The sequence below is a fragment of the Schistocerca serialis genome, chromosome 1 (assembly GCF_023864345.2).
Source record: "Schistocerca serialis cubense isolate TAMUIC-IGC-003099 chromosome 1, iqSchSeri2.2, whole genome shotgun sequence".
In the NCBI taxonomy this organism is placed as follows: domain Eukaryota; kingdom Metazoa; phylum Arthropoda; class Insecta; order Orthoptera; family Acrididae; genus Schistocerca; species Schistocerca serialis.
The window spans coordinates 210,324,118-210,345,161 of record NC_064638.1 but is presented as its reverse complement, the minus strand read 5'-3'; the positions used below and the strand labels follow the sequence as shown (position 1 = coordinate 210,345,161).

General features: G+C 40.4%; 1 protein-coding gene across 3 annotated transcripts in view; it reads right to left on the bottom strand.

The window, feature by feature from the left end:
• LOC126466050 (centrosomal protein of 76 kDa-like) overlaps positions 1–21,044 on the bottom strand; it is a 133,193-nt gene that overhangs the window by 11,263 nt on the left and 100,886 nt on the right. For all 3 annotated transcript variants that reach the window (XR_007585980.1, XM_050096355.1, XM_050096354.1), the window contains exon 8: positions 11,433–11,627. Coding sequence is in view for 2 of the 3 variants with exons in the window: in XM_050096355.1 (XP_049952312.1) it covers positions 11,433–11,627 (195 nt within the window). In the remaining variant the exon portion in view is untranslated. The remainder of the gene's footprint in view (positions 1–11,432; positions 11,628–21,044) is intronic.

The window sequence follows — 21,044 nt, the reverse complement described above, 5'->3', positions numbered from 1 at the left end:
TATTCTACCAATGAAACAAAGTCTACCACCTCCTTTACCCACAGTTGAACGTACATGATCATTCCACTTCATATCCCTAATGAATGTTGCGCCCAGGCACTTGTATGAATTGGCCGATTCTGACAGTGACGCATGTGTTTTGCACAAATTTACATTTCTGAATACTTAAAGCAAGTTGCCAATCTTTCCACTGCTTTGAAATGTTTCCAAGATCTGATTGAACAGTTATCGAGCTTCTTTCATATTGTACTCGTTACTCATTATAGATAACTGCATTATCTGCAAAAAGCCTGATGTCACTATTAATATTGTCTGTAAGATCATTAATGCACAACATGAACAGCAAGGGTCCCAGCACATTTCCTTTCTGTACACTTGAAGTTACTTGTACATCTGATGATGACTCTCCATCCAAGATAACACTGTGTCCTCCCTAACAAAAGATCCTAAGCCCAGTCACAGATTTCACTTGATACCTCATATTATTGAACTTTTGACAATATGCATAGGTGTGGTACCTAGTCAAATGCTTTTCGGAAATTGAGAAATAATGCAGCTACCTGACAAACTTGATCCAAAGCTTTCAGTGCATCATGTGAGGAAAGTGTCAGTTGGGTTTCGCATGATCAATGTTTTCAGAATCCTTGCTGGTTGACATTGAGGAGGTCATTCTGTTCAAGATATCTCATTACATTTGAGCTCAGAATATGTTCTAAGATTCTACAACAAATTGATGTCAAGGATATTGGACAGCAGTTTTGTGGATCATTTCTACTACCCTTCTTGTAGACTGGCATGATCTGTGCTTGTTTCCAAGAACTGGGCATGGCTTTTTGTCCAAGGGATCTACAATAAGTTGTAGTTAGAAGAGGGGCTAACTAAACCACAAATTCTGTAAAGAATCTGACAGGGATTGGTTTGGGCCCTGGAACTTTGTTCAGTTTTAATGATTTCAGCTGTTTCTCAACACCACTGAGACTAATACAGGTTGATTACAATTAAAGTTAAACTTTTAAAACACTGTAGAAATAACATCACTGGTCAGAATAACATCAATTGCAATGGAATATTATTGGAGAAGGGGGAAAATGTATGACAGAAGAAAAAAATAGTGTGAAATTTGACCAATAGATAGTGCTTTATATGTCAGAATATGTAAATGAAAACACCTGTCATGTGCATGACCCACTGAAGTTGGTATAAACACGCCAAGTACACGGCTTTTCCTCCTTTCCCATCTGCGATGTTTTTCATAACTGTCTCAATGTAGGACCATGCTCTGCTTGTACAACTGTTGTACAAGAATGATGACTGTACACATGTCACTCTGCAGGAGTTCCAGACACAGAAGTGTCTGAAAAAAGGCGTTCGTCTGATGATTGCTGTGGGTATAAAGAAAATGACTCGAAAATTTGAAAAGACAAGTTCTTTTGGTGTGCAACCTGGAAGAGGGATGAAACGAACTGATTTGACATCAGTGGAAGCAGTGGCCACAGCAATGCAGGAGGAGATGAGTGGTGGTGTGAAAACGTCTAGTGCATGGACAACTGCTTGAACATTGGACATACCCCTGAGCATGGTGCGTAAAATCCTATGAAACATTCTTCTCTGCTATACATTCAAAATTAGCCATGTGCACAAGTTGTTTCCCGTTGACCTGCCAGCAAGTGAGACCTGTGCTTTAGGATTTCTTGCTCACGTGGAATTGGACAATGACTGGATGTGGAAAATTTTGTGGATAGACAAAGCCCACTTCCATCTGACAGGATATATCAATACACAGAATTGTCGAATAGGGGCAATGGAAGATCCATACGCAAATCAACCAGTACCACTTCACCCTGAAAAGGTCACTGTGTTGTGTGGGTTTATGGCATAATTTATCATAGAGCCATATTTTTTTTGAAAAGGCAGGTGATTATGATCCTGTTGCCTGTACCGTCACTGGTAAGTGCTATGAGTGTCTTTTGTGCAACCACCTCCAACAGCGTGGATGTGTGGATGGGATCTTTTTTATGCAATATGGCACACCTCCGCACATTGCAAATCCAGTTAAGCAGCTGCTAAAGAGCCATTTTGGAAATACCAGGATTATCAGCCACCATTTCCCTACAGCCTGGCTGTCCTGACCACCTGATCTTAACCATGTGACTACTGGCTGTGGGGCTATCTGAAAGATGTTGTGTTCAGTGTCCATACTGCAAACTTAGCTGTATTGAAGGCATGCATTGTGCACCAATTTCTGAACGTGACCCCAGAAACACTTCGATCAGTTGTGGAACATGCTGTTTCTTGATTTCAACTTGTTGCAGAAAATAGTGGACAGCATACTGAACATGTTTTGTGGCAGTCACATGGTAATTAATAGTTTGATTTGATTTTGATTGATGCTTTTATGCAGTTTTTGGCCTCAGGACAATTGAAAACCAATGTGATTTATGCTTTTTATGCGGTTTTTTGCCTCAGACCAATTAAAAACCAATGTAACTGATGCTTTTTGTGCTGTTTTTGGCTCAGAATGATTAAAAACTGATTTTTCCCATCCAATGTGATATGACTTTGCCGTGGTGGATGGGCTTACATAACTAATAGTATCACACCTGTACATCCATGCACACTGAGTAGTACAGTTTGTTTAACATCAAATGTACGCCTTAGGCATTTTTGTACGATTAATTTGTCATTTGTAGTTGACTACTATTAAATTATTATGCTTACAGCACCATCTATTTATACATTTTGTAACTATATATTTTCTTCTGCCATACTTTTTCCCCCTTCTCTGATAATATTCCATTGCAGTTTGATATCATTCTGATTGTTATAACCTTTAATCACCAATAATTGCGTGGATATTCAAACACATTCACTTAGAAACAATAGCTCGTTACATGATAACAACTCGGTAGCTCTTATTCGACTGCCATGCTGTGACATGCGGCCGGCGCCGTTCATAGCTAGGTGGCGTTCCCGCGCTCAGCCGAGTTGCGGAGCGCCTCTATCACCATTTGCGCGTACTGTTGTGGCGGCACTGTTAAATGTCGTGTCACAACACTTTTCCCCCCTTGGAAAAAAAAAAAAAAAAAAAAAAAAAAACACTCACTTCCTTGGAGACATGGACAGTGCGGAGACATCCATGGCCTCTTGTGAGGCCCCGAGAAGGTCCCGTGGAGAGACACAAGAGTATGGTCGAAAATGTCCAGGACAGAAGCTCGTGCGTGGAACATGCCTCCTGGACGAGATGATGGGTGAAAACTCCGGAGCAGCATCCATAGGTGTCGTGGACCTGGGGGTGTACTCCAGCGAGAGGGGTCCCGGAGAAGGCGGCGTCGCGACTGGGGCCAGTTCCGGCGTACTCGGAAGTGGTAGCGACGTCGGCTGCATCAACATGTACGGTAGATTGGCAGCAGCAACAGGACTGGCTTCTCGGGCTGGTGGAGGTGAAGGAAGGGGCGGTGGCACCGGCGTGGCCATCACTCGTGCTCGCATCTGGTCGTAATGGCGAACAACCATGCCGTTGTCCGTACGTATTTCACAAAGCCGGCGGCTGCGAAGAGCCTTGACCACCCCTGGAATCCATTTAGGGCAAGATCCATACCCTCGTGCCCACACATCGGCGCCCACCGAGTATTTTCCCACACTAGGGGGGACAGCACAAGGCCTGACAGGGTGAAGCAGGTGCAGTAGAATGCACGGTTGGCGGCCATGCAAGAGTTCAGCAGGGCTGCAATCACCCAGAGGCGTGAAGAGATAAGAACTCAGAAATTGCAGCAGAGTGTCATCTGTGGAAAAATCACTAAGGAATTTTTTCATCTGGCTTTTGAAAGTGCGGACAAGGCACTCGACCTCCCCATTCGATTGCGGATGGAAGGGCACTGCTGTAACATGATGAATCCCTTGTCCAGTATTAAAATCACGGAAGGCCTGCGAAGAGAACTGAGGGCCACTGTCCGTGACGATCGTGGATGGAAGACCTTCTAGCGCAAAGATTTTGGACAAAGCCAGCGTCGTCGCCACAGTGGTGGGCAACGGACATCGAACAACAAATGGAAACTTCAAGAAGGCGTCAATCAACAGTAGCCAATAAGTACCGAGGAAGCGGCCGGCAAAGTCAGCATGCACCCGTTCCCATGGCTGCATCGGATCAGGCCATGGAGAGGGCATAGTACGAGGTGCAGCCAGGCCACGGAGAGGGCATAGTACGAGGTGCAGCCAGTTGTTGAGCACACTGACCACACGCAGCAACCATGTGGGCGATGTCCGAATCAATACCGGGTCAATAAACATGCCTGCGGGCCAGGGACTTAGTCTGAGAAATACCCCAAAGGCCTTTATGCAACAGTTTGAGAACATCTTTGCGAAGAGAGGCTGGCACCACGACCCATGGAGATGCGCCATCCGTGGCCAGAAGAACAACACCATCACGAACAGACAGACGAAGGCGCAAGGCATGGTAGTTGCGAAGGGGATCCGATGCCCGGCCCTTGGTCCTGTCCGGCCAAACCCGTTGAACAAAACCGATCACCTGATGCAGGACCGGGTCCCGCGCAGTAGCCGACGCGACCTGCGAACCTGTAAGTGGAAAACCCTTGACCGCACGACGTTCTTCCTCATCTATGTGGAAACAGAGTAGTTCATCACGATCGAAAACCGTGTCGGGGCCCATCGGCAATCGCGACAATGCATCAGCGTTGGCATGCTGGGCCGTGGGGCGATAGTGAATCTCATAGTGAAAATGAGACAAGTATAAGGCCTAACGTTGCAGGCGGTGAGCTGCCTTATCCAGAAGCAACGCCGATGGGCTGAACAGAGAGACCAGCGGCTTGTGGTTAGTGAAGAGGTGACACTTAGAACCATACAAAAACAAATGATAGCGAGCGCCTCCTTTTTGATTTGAGAGTAATGCCGTTGCGCATCGTTGAGGGTCTTGGAAGCATAGGCGATGGGTCGTTCCGACCCATCCTCATACCGATGGGCGAGAACAGCCCCTAGGCCATACTGTGACGCGTCAGTCGCCAGAAACAAGTGCTGACCCGGACGGAATGTGGCAAGACGAAGCGCCGACTGCAAATGAGCCTTCAGGCGGACAAAAGCCTGCTCACACTCGTCGGACCAACAGAAAGGGACGTTTTTGCGTAACAGTTGATGCAGAGGATGAGCTACCACCGCCGCAGATGGAATGAATTTGTGATACTAAGCAATCTTGCCTAGAAACGCCTGAAGTTCTTTGACCGTAGACGGCCGGGGTAGAGCATTAATGGCCGCAACGTGCTGACGTAGAGGACGTATACCCTCACGGGACAAGTGGAAACCAAGATACACAATGGAGGGTTGGAAGAACTGTGACTTGTCCAGATTGCACCTCAACCCAGCCGAATGCAAAACCCGAAACAGTGAACGCAAATTTCGAAGGTGCTCCTCAGTGGAGGCCCCCATGACAACAATGTCATCCAGATAGTTTATGCAGCCAGGAACAGAAGCCGTGAGCTGTTCCAAAAACCGCTGAAAAATGGCTGGCGTGCTAGCGACGTCAAACGGTAACCGTTGGTACTGATACAACCCACAAGGAGTGTTGATGACGAGAAATTCCTTGGAAGAAGCATCCAACAGCAACTGATGGTATGCCTCCGATAAGTCAAGTTTGGAAAAGAACTGGCCCCCAGCGAGCTTGGTAAATAACTTCTCAGGACGGGGAAGAGGATAAGTGTCAATGAGGCTCTGAGCGTTGACAGTGGCTTTAAAATCACCACACAATCGCAGACTACCGTTTGGTTTAGAAACCACCACGATTGGCGATGCCCATTCGCAGGAGGTAACAGGAAGGAGAATCCCTGAAGCTGTTAACCTGTCTATCTCAGCCTTGACAGGTGCACGCAACGCCACCGGAATAGGGCGTGCCCGGAAAAACTTAGGGCGAGGTGTAGGTTTAAGAGTAATGTGGGCTTCAAAATCCTTGGCACGACCCAGACCAGCAGAGAACATGGACGAAAATTCAGAACACAATCCATCCAGCTGTTGATACGGAATATCCTAAGATATGAGGTGCACATCATCATCAATGGAGAACCCGAACAACTGGAAAGCATTGTAACCGAACAGGTTTTCAGTGCCCGCATGATCCACCACATAAAACGTGAGGGGCCTAACAACAGACTTGTAGGCAGTGGAAGCATCAAACTGGCCAATGATAGGAATTTTCTGTTTATTATAAGTTCTCAGATTTCGCGTAACTGGAGACAAGGGAGGGGAGCCCAACTCCAAATACATGTGAGAATTAATGAGAGTTACTGCAGAGCCAGTGTACACTTGCATGCAAATGTCTTTATCCAGAACACGAACAGTAACAAACAACTTATTTGTTTGAGAAAGCACACAGTTAACATCCATGTCCAAAGCCTCGTCCTCGTCGACAGGAACTTTAGGGGACTGACACACAGAAGCAATGTGGCCTTTTTTCCTACATGGATTACATGTGGCCCAACATTTAGGACACGCGGCCCTGTCATGCTGTACGAAACAACGTGGACAAGAAGGAAGTGCGGAACGAACCTGCTTCTGTGGTTGCTGTTTTCACTGCGAGCATTGCGGCCCAACGCGACGTTGTTTACGCGACTGAACCACCACCACATCTTCATTCTCCTGTGAAACAGGCAAATTGTCCGTGTCGAAAGTTAACTGTACAGCGCCTACATCACACCACGTGTCTATTTGCGCGCCAGCAGCGAGAGACACTTCAAAGGATTGAGCGATGCTTAGAACTTCCGACAACGATGGGTTTGGCAGTTGTAGGGCATGTTGCTGAACTTCTTTATCAGGAGTAAGCCGTAGAATAGCATCCCTAACCTCTGAATCAGCATAAGACTCATGATGAGTGTCCGTGACAAACTGACATTTCCTACTCAGACCGTGTAGTTCCGCCGCCCAAGCCCGGTAAGATTGATGGGGCTGTTTACAACACTGGTAGAACGCCACGCGGGCGGCAATGACGTGGGTGTTTTTTCGGTAATAGTTAGACAATAAGTCACACATTTCTTGGAAGGACAGAAGGCAGGTTCCCGCAGAGGGGCTAAATGAGAATGCAGCTGATAGATCCGTGGGGAAATCCAAGATAGAAATAACGACTTACACATAGGAGCGTCAACAACGCCGAAAGCGAAGAAGTGTTGCCGCAAACGCTTCTCATAATCCTCCCAATCTTCAGCAGCCTCGTCGTAAGGAGGGAATGGAGACGGAGAAGAGGAAGACAGATGATGAGTAAGTGATGTCGACAATGCCTGAATAGCAGCCGTCAGCTGTGTTTGTTGTTCAATGAGCGCTTGCATAAGCTGTTCCATGTCTGCCCCATCACGAACACACAAATCCACAACGCAGTGAAAATATCCCATCCTCGTCGCCAAAAAGTGTTATAACCTTTAATCACCAATAATTGCGTGGATATTCAAACACACTCACTTAGAAACAATAGCTCGTTACATGATAACAACTCAGTATCTCTTATTCGACTGCCGTGCCGTGACATGCGGCTGGCGCCGTTCGTAGCTAGGTGGCACTCCCGCGCTCAGCCGAGTTGCGGAGCGCCTCTATCGCCGTTTGCGCGTACTGTCATGGCGGCACTGTTAAATGTCGTGGCACTGTCACAACACTGATCAGTGGTGTTATTTCTACAGCAGTTTGAAAGTTTAACTTTAATTATAATCACCCTGGATTTCCTTCGTTAATCTTTTCAGTGGTATGACGGTTAAATTGGGATAATTCTCCTGTGCTTTCATTTGTAAAGGAACATCTGAAAACAGAGTTAAGCATTACAGCTTTTGCTTTGCTATCCTCAGTTTCAGTTCCTGTCTCATTCGCAAGGGATTGACCACTAAATTTGGTGACACTAACAGCCTTTACATATGACCAGAATTTCTTTGGGTTCTGTAAAAGATCATTTGACAATATTCTGCTAAAGTAGTCATTTGTGTAACAGTGTTTTTGTTGGAGCGTTATTGCAGCACCTACACAGAACAACTAATTTTTACGCTAAATCCGTCCTGCTACTTTGTTGTTCATACAAACAGTGTCATTATTAAGACAAAAATTTGAATCACCAGGAAGCGTGCTTTGTAGGAGTTTCTTCCCTGAAGAACTGATACATATGTTACTATCAACAGTGTGGCTTGCTTTGTTTTTGAACTGGTTACCACGGAATTTCCTTTTATTGAATTTCTTGATGCATGGCATAATTCATTTTTATTGCACACTAAAGGATATGTACTTCCACAAATATGTGTAGCACTTGGGCAACAAACATTCAGTAATATGTGAACAAACTGCTTCAGTGAAATAAAAGTAAACACTAGCAAAGATAATCATTTACAGACACTAGAAGCGTGCACTGTTAACAGCATATACAATGTATCATATGTATAATCGCTGGAAACAGAAAGTTCAGAGTTCTTTTTGAAATAAAACTGGTTTCTGTAACAGAATAAAGGGGGTGTGGCAGCAAACATAATTGTAACTTTAAAATTTGGTATATATAGGTCATTTTTCATTTGAAACCCTATAGTGTATATATATCAATATAATCAGGAAAGATTATAGAATTTAATAAAGTCATAAAAATTTTGATTTTTTCACCATTTATAAGTACCCTGTATTCTTAACAGAGATACAAGATGCTTGGCTACACGATATGGCGGATCGCCGATATTGTTCATTATAAGGCAGAAAGGAACCCATTCCTTGTGTACTTTCAGAAGACCATATACCATAGGGGGGACAGCACTACATGTGTTAAGACTCTTGTTAGTGTCCTGCGACAAACCACTTTTCTTCAGGAGGCTGTTGGTCTTTCTCTCAACACTTTTAGTGGGGTCAGCATCGATCTTGCGATACACTGAGTCAGATAATAAACATTGCATCTTTTGTACATAATCCTGTTTGTTTCACTATCAATACTTCTGACTTTGGTCATCTTTGGCGGTGCTAGTGCTCAGTGTGTGTGTGTGTGTGTGTGTGTGTGTGTGTGTGTGTGTTATCTTTCTTGAATTACGCCAATAACTGAGGTTTTAAATTTGCTAGTACATTGCCTGTTCATTGCAGTTTGTGCCTTGAAAATGGCAGGGTGTACTCCCACCAAAATATTCCATTTCTTTACTTGAGTACTACTTCTTTTGGCAGGCATGGCAAGTTTCTGTCTCATTTTGGCTCCTACTAGGTAATGATCAGAATCAGAACAGCTCCTCAGAAACTGCACAAATTTTCCATATTGGATGCCCACCTCTTTGATGTCAATATATGGTCTACTTGGTTTGCTTCATTTGTTCCTCATATTTTCCATGTCCATTTGTAGATACTTTTTGTTGGAAAACAAGTACTTACTGCTTTCAACTTGTTTGCAGAAGCAAACTGTGCAACCCTCATACCACTATTATTAGTTTCATCATGCAGGCTTTCTTTACCAAACACACTTCTGAATGCCTCTTCCTTTCTCAGTTTTGCATTATAGTCACCAATAACTATTTTCAAATCGTATCTGGGTATTCTGTCACAAACCTCCTGTCGTTAATCATAGAGGTTGTCCGCAGTATCTTCATCTAATTCTTCCATAGGTGCATGTACATTCACAAGGTCACATTGTGAAATTTGCCTTTCATATGCAGAGTACATATTCTTGCATTATGTGGGATGAAAGCAATAACAGATCTACACACATCCTTGGAGACTATAAACCTGACTCCATACTCCACTTGTCTTTCGTCTTTTCCCGAGAAGTATAAGGAGAATTTCTGCTTACAAATCTCTCCTCTTCTGTTCCACCTGATTTCCTGCAGGTAATGCATAACCACTCCATACTTCAGCACCTTCTCTGCAACACTATTCATTGGTCCTGTTTGCAATGACGTAGGCACATTCCATGTTCCTAATTTAAGCATCAATAAATCTATATTCCTGTCTTAGCACAGTTTATCTTCATAGAGGAGTCCAGCATTCCTTGATGAGTTATTCACAATAATAGATTTTTTACAAGGCAGGGGTATCAACTCTGCACTTAACCCCTGATCTGGAGGACTACGCTTTCATGTCGGGGTTAACTCCCCTAGAGTCGTCAATGACCTAGCCTTTAGAGTCCCCCCTACCCTATGGTGTGAGACACATTTTGTTTGGCATCTCAGTTGAGACCACTCTAGCTTGGGTGACCCTGCCATTAGCTATGCTACTAAAGGTGCCTAAGATACGGTGGTATCCGCTGGAAGGGCTGGTAGATGCCATCATGATGAGAAAAAATAAACTGCATGTAAGGGAGAACACAGCCCCAAGTAAAGGTGCATAATTACATTGATCCATTGTGCCTTCCAGAATGTTGAAATTATCAAGGGAATGCCATTAAAATATTCCCCAGACCATAACACTTCATCGACTGTCGCAGAATGTTTGCTTCCAGACAATTCACACCTTACATGCCAATATCCACCAGTCAGATAGAGCATAAAATGTGTATCATCTGAGAAGTCCAACTGTCACCACTCAGTGGATATCCGGTTGTGATACTGGTGCACAAATCCCAGCCTTCGTCACCAACGAACAGCAGATAGCATGGTTGCATGAACCAGATGCCTGTTGTGGACACCCATAAACTGCAACATTCGATGAACTATTATTGAGGTGACACAGCTGGTAGCTCCTTGGTTTATCTGGACTGTCAGTTGTGTAACAGCTGCAAATCTATCCATCTGTACGTGTTTCCACAGTCATTTTTCACCCCTGTCATTTATGACACATGATGCACAACAGCATTGGTTTTGGATAGCACCATTCATGCACACTGTACCTTGACTATGGCAGCATGTGAACAGTTTACAAACATAGCAATTTCAGAAATCCTTCTAGCTTTGGTTCTAAAGCCAATGACCTTGTCCTTTTGGACATCATATAAATTGCTTCATTTCTGCATTACAACAACTGCACTGTTTTCCAAGCTCCCCAGGTAAATCACTTCATTTCTGCATTATGATGACAGCATTGTTTTCCATGCTCCACCTCCCTCCCCCCCCCCCCCCCCTTCTCCTCACCGACACATATTACAAGCCACCACTGCTAGTGCTGCTGCCTGCCATTTGTGAGTGGTTATTTTGCACTGACGTCAAACATAGGTGGACCATGTATAGATCAATATAATAATGTAGCTTATATACTACTTCACAGTTGAACTACATTTTGAATAGGGCTCTAGACATAAAAAAGAAGGGCAAGTCTGAAAAGAGTTGGTGATAGAAACTGGTGCCAATAGAAATTATAGTCCTGGCATGTGGAAACAGTAACTGTTGGTAGGATAATGCTTGAGTAAGTTTTCAGTGCATGTCAAAATACAGCTTAGGTATTACTATCAGTATTCTGACAACAGCCATGATTAAAGCTAAGAAACATATACCAAAGTACGTAACTACCATTCTCTTTTCTGTTATATTTTTCTTCAGTTCATTTTGTGTGTTCCTGCTTATTTGTAATGCATCTAGATATCCTCCAACTAAAGGAACATGTGGTTCTTTTTCAAGTACAGAATTTATTGCTGCTTCTGACATGCTCTTCCATTCAGATTCATTTTTAAAGTTGAAGTTACAATGTTCTACTGCATCAGATTCCTGAAAAAAATAAACAAAACTTGTTTGTTTGGAGAAGCTATAAACTTATGGTGCAGAACTGTTTCAATACCCAATTTATATTTTAAGTAATCTAACAGAAGACCTGCATCTCTCTTCTACATACTTGTGCAAGCAGACTATGTTTGTATTTTATCAGACCATGTACATAAACAGAATACTGAAATTTCTCATTGCTTTGAAGCAGTATTTAAGTTAGAACATAAAAAACTTCTTCATAATGGAACAAAATCATCATATATCACATTTTATTAGCATAACTAGCCACAACCAATGCTATGGACATTTCTTTATTCATTTCATTCTACAAAATAGAAAAACTAATTTAAATTATAATATACCACCTTAGAGTACACACTTTCATTTACATTTGTTGTGGGTCTGTTATGCGTAAAGAATTGTTTTAAAGACTGTTCTCTTCTGGTGCGGAAGTCTGACTGGAAAAAATAACAATCTTGGCTGAGGTGGGTGGTAAAACATGGAAGAGACATTGAGAGGATAGTGAGGAGTATAGCAGCAGAGTTGATTAGGAACAGTTGAGCATTTAACTGACAAAGAAACAGTGAGGTAAAGGAGCCAGTAAGCAACAGCTAGATGAAACATTTAGAAAACCATAATGACCCCACCCATCACAAACCCCAAAACAACCTGTTCCAGCTTCTGAAATGCAGCACTGAAACTGTTCGTCCAGCAGGCACCATGTACCGGCAAAGGTATGTGTGTGTGTGTGTGTGTGTGTGTGTGTGTGTGTGTGTGTGTGTGTTTGGGAAGGATTACACTGAAAGCTAGCAAGTTCTCTTTCTTCTGTATGTGTCCATCAACAACTCAAACCTTCTGCCTTCATGGAGAAGGGGCATAGGAGAATACGATGTGAAAATGAATATTTGAGTGACCTAGCATTTAGCAGAAAAGTGCTCGGGGACGTGTACTGCTGGTTTTGGGACCTGTAGAGTGGAAGAGTGTATATAGGAGAAGAGAGAGTAGAAGTAGATGAACAACAGAAATGAGCAGAGATTGGCAACATGAAAAATGTGGAGAGAGGAAGGGAGACCACAAATAGTTATTGAAGTCACTCAGTTTATACTGGGAATTGTGCTTGACTATTTGGTGGTCTATTTAATTATTTAATTTGCCAGTAACCATGGAAAAACTGGAGACCGATTTCTATTTTTCCCCACATAGAGCACTGTGCAAATAGCAAACAGAAATGCCAGCCAAGAGATACAACAGGTAGAAATACACATAATTTACATTTTGTTAAGAACTGTGGAAAGAAACGTTGACAAAGATGGACTGAATACAGATAGTCATCACAAATGAGATTTTCACAGTAATTAATGTTACACATGTGCTGTTAATATGTATCATGTGTGGTTTGGAGAAATAGCTGATACTAGGAATATTTTTGAATCCTGTATAGGTGAACATTATCTCAGCTGTTAAACTAAATAAATTTCATTTGATTTTGTATACGATTTATATTTCAGGCTAAAATGTATAAAAAAAATTCATTAGTTAAAATCGATATGTGTTGGCTCTGTATGTGCAGTTGTAATTGCTCTTCTTTTAGAAATATTTGAAATTACAAAATATCTGGCATACTTAAAATTTCTATTATTAATTTGCACAGTCTGATGATATTTATTAAATTTATTTCTCGATTCATTTACAAAATAATGATATAACTTGGTGATGATTCTTCTTTTCTCAAGAAAGTTTGTACACTCTTTTGTTTTGTAAACTCTCTGGAACATTGTTAGCACCGCAGAATGTGTAGAGTAGTGGGCATGCCTCTGATGGAATTGGACATCTTTTTAATTTTGGCAATAACAACATAACTGCAGGTTTTATGTAAATGGAGACTGTAAAGTCATTGTGATACAGAAGAATGTGACGTATTAAAAGAAAAACAGTGCAATCAAAAATCATGCAATAGGCATTCTTAATCTTTATCTAGTCATCTGGAACCCACGAAGTTAAAAAACAGCCTCACGAATTTACCCCTGCACATACTGCAGCCAACAATGAGAAAATGAAGATAAGTAAAAAAATGTATTTTGTACATCTTTCTCCTCTCAAAGCGTTTGAAACAAAGTAATTAAGCTTTTTGAAGAGACTGAAAAATTTAATGGTGATATGTGGGAGGGTACGATTACAATTGTGGGCATCATCTGGGATCAGTTGACTGATAATGAAGTTTTGTCTGTTGCAGAAGAAGAAAGGACAGTGATCTGTTTCATTTGCAGTATTTATATACAGGGTGGAGAAAAAATTTATCGTGAAATTTTAGCCCTGGATAGCTGATGCTAGTAGGAACCAAAATTACTAATGTTGTGTACGTCAGCAAGACAGAATTTTGAAACTATGGAAACATGGCGCCATGCCATATGCTCTGGACAACGTATGACTGTGAATGCTTTGCCTGCTGGGGATTGCGATGTATCCAAGGCAGCCCACATGCTCAGTGGTAGCACACCAGCCTTCCACTCTGGGGGCCTAGGGGCGAATCCACCAGGGTCCTTAACAGATTAATTTTGGTTCCTACTGGCATCAGCTATCCAGGGTTAAAATTTCATGATACAATTTTTCTCCACCCTGTATATATGGATTCCCGACCACGTGAAGAAAGAAGACAGAGAGCTGCTCAACAAAGTCATATCAACAGTGGCGAGATACAATCAACAATGACCTACTGGATGAAATGAAAGAGGACTTTACAACTACAATGAGGGACTTCAAAAAGAAAATATAAGTACAAACTATTTGTGAAATTATTATTATTTTTTTTGTGGACTCATGTGATTGCAAGGAAAATTAATAGAGATGAGGGTAGTAGCGATGTAGATGTGAAAGCTGTAGGACACAGCCATGCCATGCTTGAACCAATTGAAACTGTAGTCAGCAAAGAAACAGTAAAAACTGATTTTTTGCAGTTGATTTTGGAAAAATTAGTAAAGTTAATGAGCAGTTAACTGGAAGAATGGACAATGATAGCAAATTTACTTCATTACAAGGGCAATTAAAGGACCTAAAAACTGAAAACAACAGAAAAATGGACAGGGTACAATACCAAATAGAAAAACTTAGTAATCACATTTTGGAGCTAAAAAATGGGTTGCCAGAGGGTTAAGAAGTGTAAATGAAAAAATCAATGTCTTAAAATATAAATTGATTGTTTTGGAAAATGAGTTAGTTGCCCAATCTGCAAAACAAACAAAGAATGGTGATGACATCAGAGTTGAACAGAAGGTTGTATCAGAAAAAATGGAACATAACTTTAGTAGTTTAGATCAAAAAATTTTAAATGTTGAAAACAGTATGCCAATTAATGTAAATGTTTTAGATCAAAAAATCTCAGTAGTTCAGGAAAATTGCATTCACAACAATCTATTCAAACAATGGTATTGTGTGGCCCAGCATTCCAATCAAAAGTTTCCCATCAGATAATTTACATCCAGTGGATTTTCTACACCATTGTAAGGATGGTTTTGTGTCAGGCATGAGTGACAATTAAAAAATTAGATTTCTTAAAATATGTCTTGAAGGCAAAGCTCTGTCTTGAGTAAATCTAAATTTAAGTCAGTGGGAGACATATCAAAGTTACGAAAAAAGTTTTTAAAACAACTTTTGGTCAGGAGCTGAACAAGGGAGAATTAAAAGTGAAATTCTGAATGATCCAAGCCATGGGAATAGGGACGGTACCCTGAAAGACTTCTGTAAGAATCAACTTAAGAAATTAGCACATCTTGACAGGCCATGACAAAATGACTTTGATTGATACACTCAAATAGAGATTACCAGAGGGCTGCAGTGGGATTTAGTACACGGACCTGATGATTGTCTTGAACAATTTTTACAATATGTTGACAGGCTGAATAGGGCTGCAGAAAGAAACATGTACCATACCAATCATAATGATATAGATTACAATGGAAACAACTACAGAAACAGAGATGGGGGTAACTTCAATCACAGTCAAAATGGTAACAGAGACAGAAATTTTGAACATCAGCAGAATAGGAACAATGGGTATAACTATGGGCAATATAATAGGAAAAACAATCATAGAGGCAACTATTCAGAAAACGGTAGTCCACCTCAACCAAGATCCACAGTTTTTGGGCGAGGAAACACAATAAGTGCAGGACCCTCCCAATTTACACTTACAATTAGAGAATAATAACAGCATTAATAATGTGATACAGGTATCTGAAGTTCAACAGAAGCAACATCAGATTTCTCTTTTATGTTTCGATCAAAAGTTTTGGAATACTATTTTTAATTATAATGATGTAGGTAATAATCACAAACCAGAATGTGAGACTAATGAGAATTTTGATGTTGTGTGCACTAATGATTTCTTCTCTTGGTCAGAAAACATTGTTATTGGTGTATTTAAAACAGGTGATGACTGTAGTGGATCTGAAGTAAGTGGTATTTTTGATGTCGATGTGAATGAGAGCTGTGTAGTAACTTAAGTTGGGAAGTATGAGACTGGTAGCTTATTGCAAATGAATGTAGGTGAGGTGTGTGACTTTGATGGTGATGAGACTTGTGTTGTTAATGATGTTTTTGATGAAGTAATTTTGGAAGAATATGATGATGATAATGATGGTGATGAATATCAAGTATTTGTCGAGTTTAAGAATAATGAAGTTTCAGAGTTATTTGCGAATACAGATACGATGAGTGATGTATGTGATGATGTAAGTGAAGGTATGGAATACCAAATAGTTAGCTGTGGTTAGTCAAAATTTGTATCCAAATTGGTGGAATGAAGTGAAAGAGGATCTAAGTAGGAAGTGTAGTTTTGACAGTAATATATTTTGTGTTCCTTCTGTAATAAGTGATGTTACTCATGCTATGGAATCCATTCATTGTGTTCAATCTTCAAAGTTAATAAAACCCTGCAAAAACAGTGTGGATGTAGCATTTGATGAAATAGAAAGTGATCTTATACATGAAGTGTCTAATAACAGAGATGATGATTCAGATTCTGTATGTCCTTACACTAAGATTAAGATTGATCAGTGGAAAGGGAACTGTTTGATTGATACAGGTAGTCCAATTTGTCGTATATCTGGACAATTTAGAGACAAGATTAAGTATAGTAAGAATTTTGTGGAAATGTCCATTGCACTTGTAAAGGTAAGTGGAGTTACTGGTAAGCAAAGATTAGATAGATTAGATTACCGTATTTACTCGAATTTAAGCCGCACTCGAATCTAAGCCGTACCTGGAAAATGAGACTCAAAATTAAGGAAAAAAAAATTTCCCGAATCTAAGCCGCACCTGAAATTCGAGACTCGAAATTCAAGAGGAGAGAATTTTTAGGCCGCACCTCCAAAGCGGAACAAAGTTGGTCCATTGTAATATGAGACACAATTTAGGTCGAATGAATGACGATACAGCTACAGTAGTTTGGTTCGAGCCGTAAGCTTAGCAGTTAAGCTTTACCAGGTAACCATTGCTATGCGTCAGGCGCTCCGTCCGTATTTATACGGGTACCCTTCGTTTTTCACGTGCTTCGTCTGGTTTGAATTGATTGCTTATTTTTCTTTGATCTGATAAGTGCTGTTCTCTTTGTTATAGGAGTTTACGTCACTCTGAGCTGAAAATGCATTACTGTACTGTGTCATGCATTGTTTGTCGCATTCTCATAATGAATGTTTACGACCTGTCGCCGCTCGCAGCATGGTTTGCTTTTGTGCGTGCTGCCGCCGCTTACAATAAAAAAAAAAGAGGAATTGTCTCAGTAGCGAAACAATGGCAAGAGACTGCTATTTGTTGTTATTTACATTGCTGCTTTCTTTGTTAATGATCAGCAAGAACCAAGTAATAAACTGCGTATGATAGAATATGTTCTGAACGAGAGTTTAGCGAAAATTTTTCTCCGTTTGAAAATCTTTGCAGACGCCTCTTTAGTACATTACTTTCTGCACAGAAATTAGTCATCTTAGATTAAAAAATCTAGTCAATTGCCATGCTTCATTTCTGACGGTATCCCTATTAGGCATAAGAATAATACGAATATAAACATGATTTGATATGTGTATACTTCCGCGTTTGCTGTTGTCTCACTCTAGTTTCGTAGTTTATTAGCCAGACAGGATTTAAATGAGATAGCAGCAAACACAAAAGAATACATGGCAAATTGTTTATATTCATATTATTGTTATGGTGAAGACAATACTGCATGTGATTCACAAAAGTTCCCATTAGCAACCATCTCTTCTCACAGGTAGGAAAACATTCAGAACGTAGAATTGGCCATACTGACAAACATCGCAAACAGTGTTGCCAGTCGGACTTTCATAGTACATTGAAAAGCTGCTACATTCGAAGATGAACAATACGGAATTTGTATTTACTTCGTTGGATAATGTATGAAAATGCAGTGGTCGAAATTCGGGGCGGAGAAAAAAAGCTCGTCTTCCGCCTTTTTTAAAATTTATTTACTGACGCAGAGGTTTTGGCGCCAGTATTTATCTTTGTGCCTGCAAAGCATGCCTGTGTAGCGCTACATGTATTCGACGACAGAAGTTAGTTGTGGCGGCACCTACCAACATATTTCAGAACTTCCGCTTAGGCGCTTACTTTGCACTCGATTCTAAGCCGCAGGCGGTTTTTTGGATTACAAAAACTGGAAAAAAGCGCGGCTTAGATTCGAGTAAATATGGTAGATTAGTTTTTTGTTCCATAGATCTGCGCTAAGGAGATCCTCGTGGATGTGGAACACGTCACTTTTTTTTTTAAGCTGAAATAACAATACTGATAGTATGAATATATAAAATACATCATTTGTTTCTATTAAGAGATTCATCAATGAAGTAGAAGGAGTTGGCCACTAGTAAGTCTTTCAGGCCCCTTTTAAACTGATCTTTATTTGTAACTAAATTTTTTATGTTTGCTGGCAAATTATTGAAGATTAGTGTTCCTGAGTAGTGGACCCCTTTTTGAACTAAAGTAAGTGCTTTTAAGTCCTTGTGCAGATCATTTTTGTTCCTGGTGTTATATGTATGAACTGAGCTGTTTGTTGGAAAAAGAGATATATTATTTAGGACAAATTTAATTAAGGAGTAAATATACTGAGAGGCAGTAGTTAGTATACCCAGTTCTTTGAAGAGGTTTCTACAGGACGTCCGTGAATTTACTCCACAAATAATACGTATTACACGCTTTTGGACACTGAAAACTTTTGTTTGACTTGAAGAGTTACCCCAAAATATTATACCATACGACATTATGGAATGAAAGTAGGCAAAGTATGCAAGCTTTTTCATTTTTTTGTTGCCTATGTCTGCTAACACTCGAATTGCAAATACAGATTCGTTAAGGCGTTTCTGCAGTTCTGTGGTGTGCTCCTCCCAACTGAATTTATTATCAAGTTGTAATCCCAGGAATTTAAGACTGTTAACCTCTTCTATCTGCTCTTCTTCATACTTTATGCATATGCTGGGTGGAAACCTCTTACAGGCTCTGAATTGCATATAGTGAGTCTTTTCCAGTGAGTTGGCTTTAAACCATTTATTAATATCCATGAAAATATCATTAGCAGATCTTTCTAGAACTACACTCGACATACTACTTATTGCAATACTTGTGTCATCTGCAAACAAAACGAACTCTGCTTCTGGCAGTGTAACTGATGAGAGATCATTAATGTACACAAGAAAAAGCAATGGTCCTCAGATGGATCCTTGTGGGACACCACATGTAATTTCTTCCCATTCTGATGATGACTGGTGACTTAATTCACTAGTCCCTTGCACTGACACCCTTTGTTTCCTGTTAGCGAGGAACTCACTAGCGAAGGATGGCTTGGATTGAAATAGACTTGGGTCTGTAACGTTCAGCAGAATGTTAGCAGATGTCTGCAAAATCATTAGATGCAAGGGAAACTAATATGGCCTGAAGGGGGTGAAAAATCATACACTCCATCTGGAAAAGAAAAATATAAGCACCATACAAAAAAAGACGATACTAAAGAATTTGCCCCAAATACAGCTCATGACATGTAAACCAACAAAAGAAAAATTACATAAAAGTACTTCATCAAAATATTCAATACTTTGGTAACAAAAAATTAGAAGCAGAAGTACTCCTGAGTGAAGTAAGACCAGACATATAATGCATAAGTGAACATGGACTAACTGAAAGTAAAATACATAATGTTGCAATAAAGGACTACAAACTAGCTAGTTACTTCTGCAGATCTAAATATAAGGGTGGTGGCGTTTGTATATATATTAAAACAGGTACTCTATCAAAGAATGTAAACAGTGAAACTGCTACATTTCCTATAGCTAGAGAAAAAGACTTTGAAGTTACTGGTATAGTGACAGAGGATTTTAGAGTGTTTTGTGTGTACAGGTCACCATGTGGCAATATTAGCATCTTTCTAAAAAAAAAAAAAAATGCTAGCTTATTGAGAATGAATATGAAGAGAAATCTTATTATATGTGGAGACTTCAACATTGACATGGGAAAAGACACAAACATAAGACAGGATTTTGAAGAATTGTTAATACAGCATAACATGAAAGTGACAATAACTGCACCAACAAGAGTGACTTCACAAAGTGAGACAATTATGGACAACATAATTACTAATGTGTGTAACTATGAGCCACATGTAGTTCAGACAGAAATATCTGATCATCATGGACAACTAATCAGCTTTTCAGAAGTAATGACACAGTATCAGAACCAAAACAAACAACCAAAGAAATTAGGATCAACAGTGAACAAAATATCAACATCTTTAGAACAATGTTAAGTAAGGAAACCTGGAATGAAACCCTACAGGCCCAGAGTGTAAATGAAAAAATATGATGCATTTATTTCAACAATTAAGTACCATTTTAATGTAGCATTTCCCAAAGTAAAGAGACAAGAAAGGCAGCAAGATCAAACACAGTGGATTACCAGTGAAATACTAGAACAGTGAAGGAAGCTTCAGGATGTGAGATGGATGGGTGAAACTGAAAACCATAAAATGTTAAAAAAGAAGTACAGAAAAACAATAAGAGAAGCCAAAGCAAGAGCAATTGACACCACTATAGCGAACTCAAAAAACAAGGCAAAGGCAGCTTGGAATGCAATCAATGCTGAAAGAAAGGAAAAAGATGGTTCAAACTAAGAAGAAGGTATTAGGTCAATTAAAATAGACAACACAGTGGTCACAGATGGTATGGAAATAGCAAACATACTGAATAATAACTATATCAGTGTAGTAGAAAACTTAAAATTGGAAAGAAATAGTCAAAAATAGAAGGGTACCAAAAAGATCATGCAGTACTATGTTCTTAAAACCAGTCACGGAAAATGAATTGCGGAAAACTATACAGAAACTGAAGTCCAAGAAATCAGCTGGTGATGATGAAATATCAAATCATG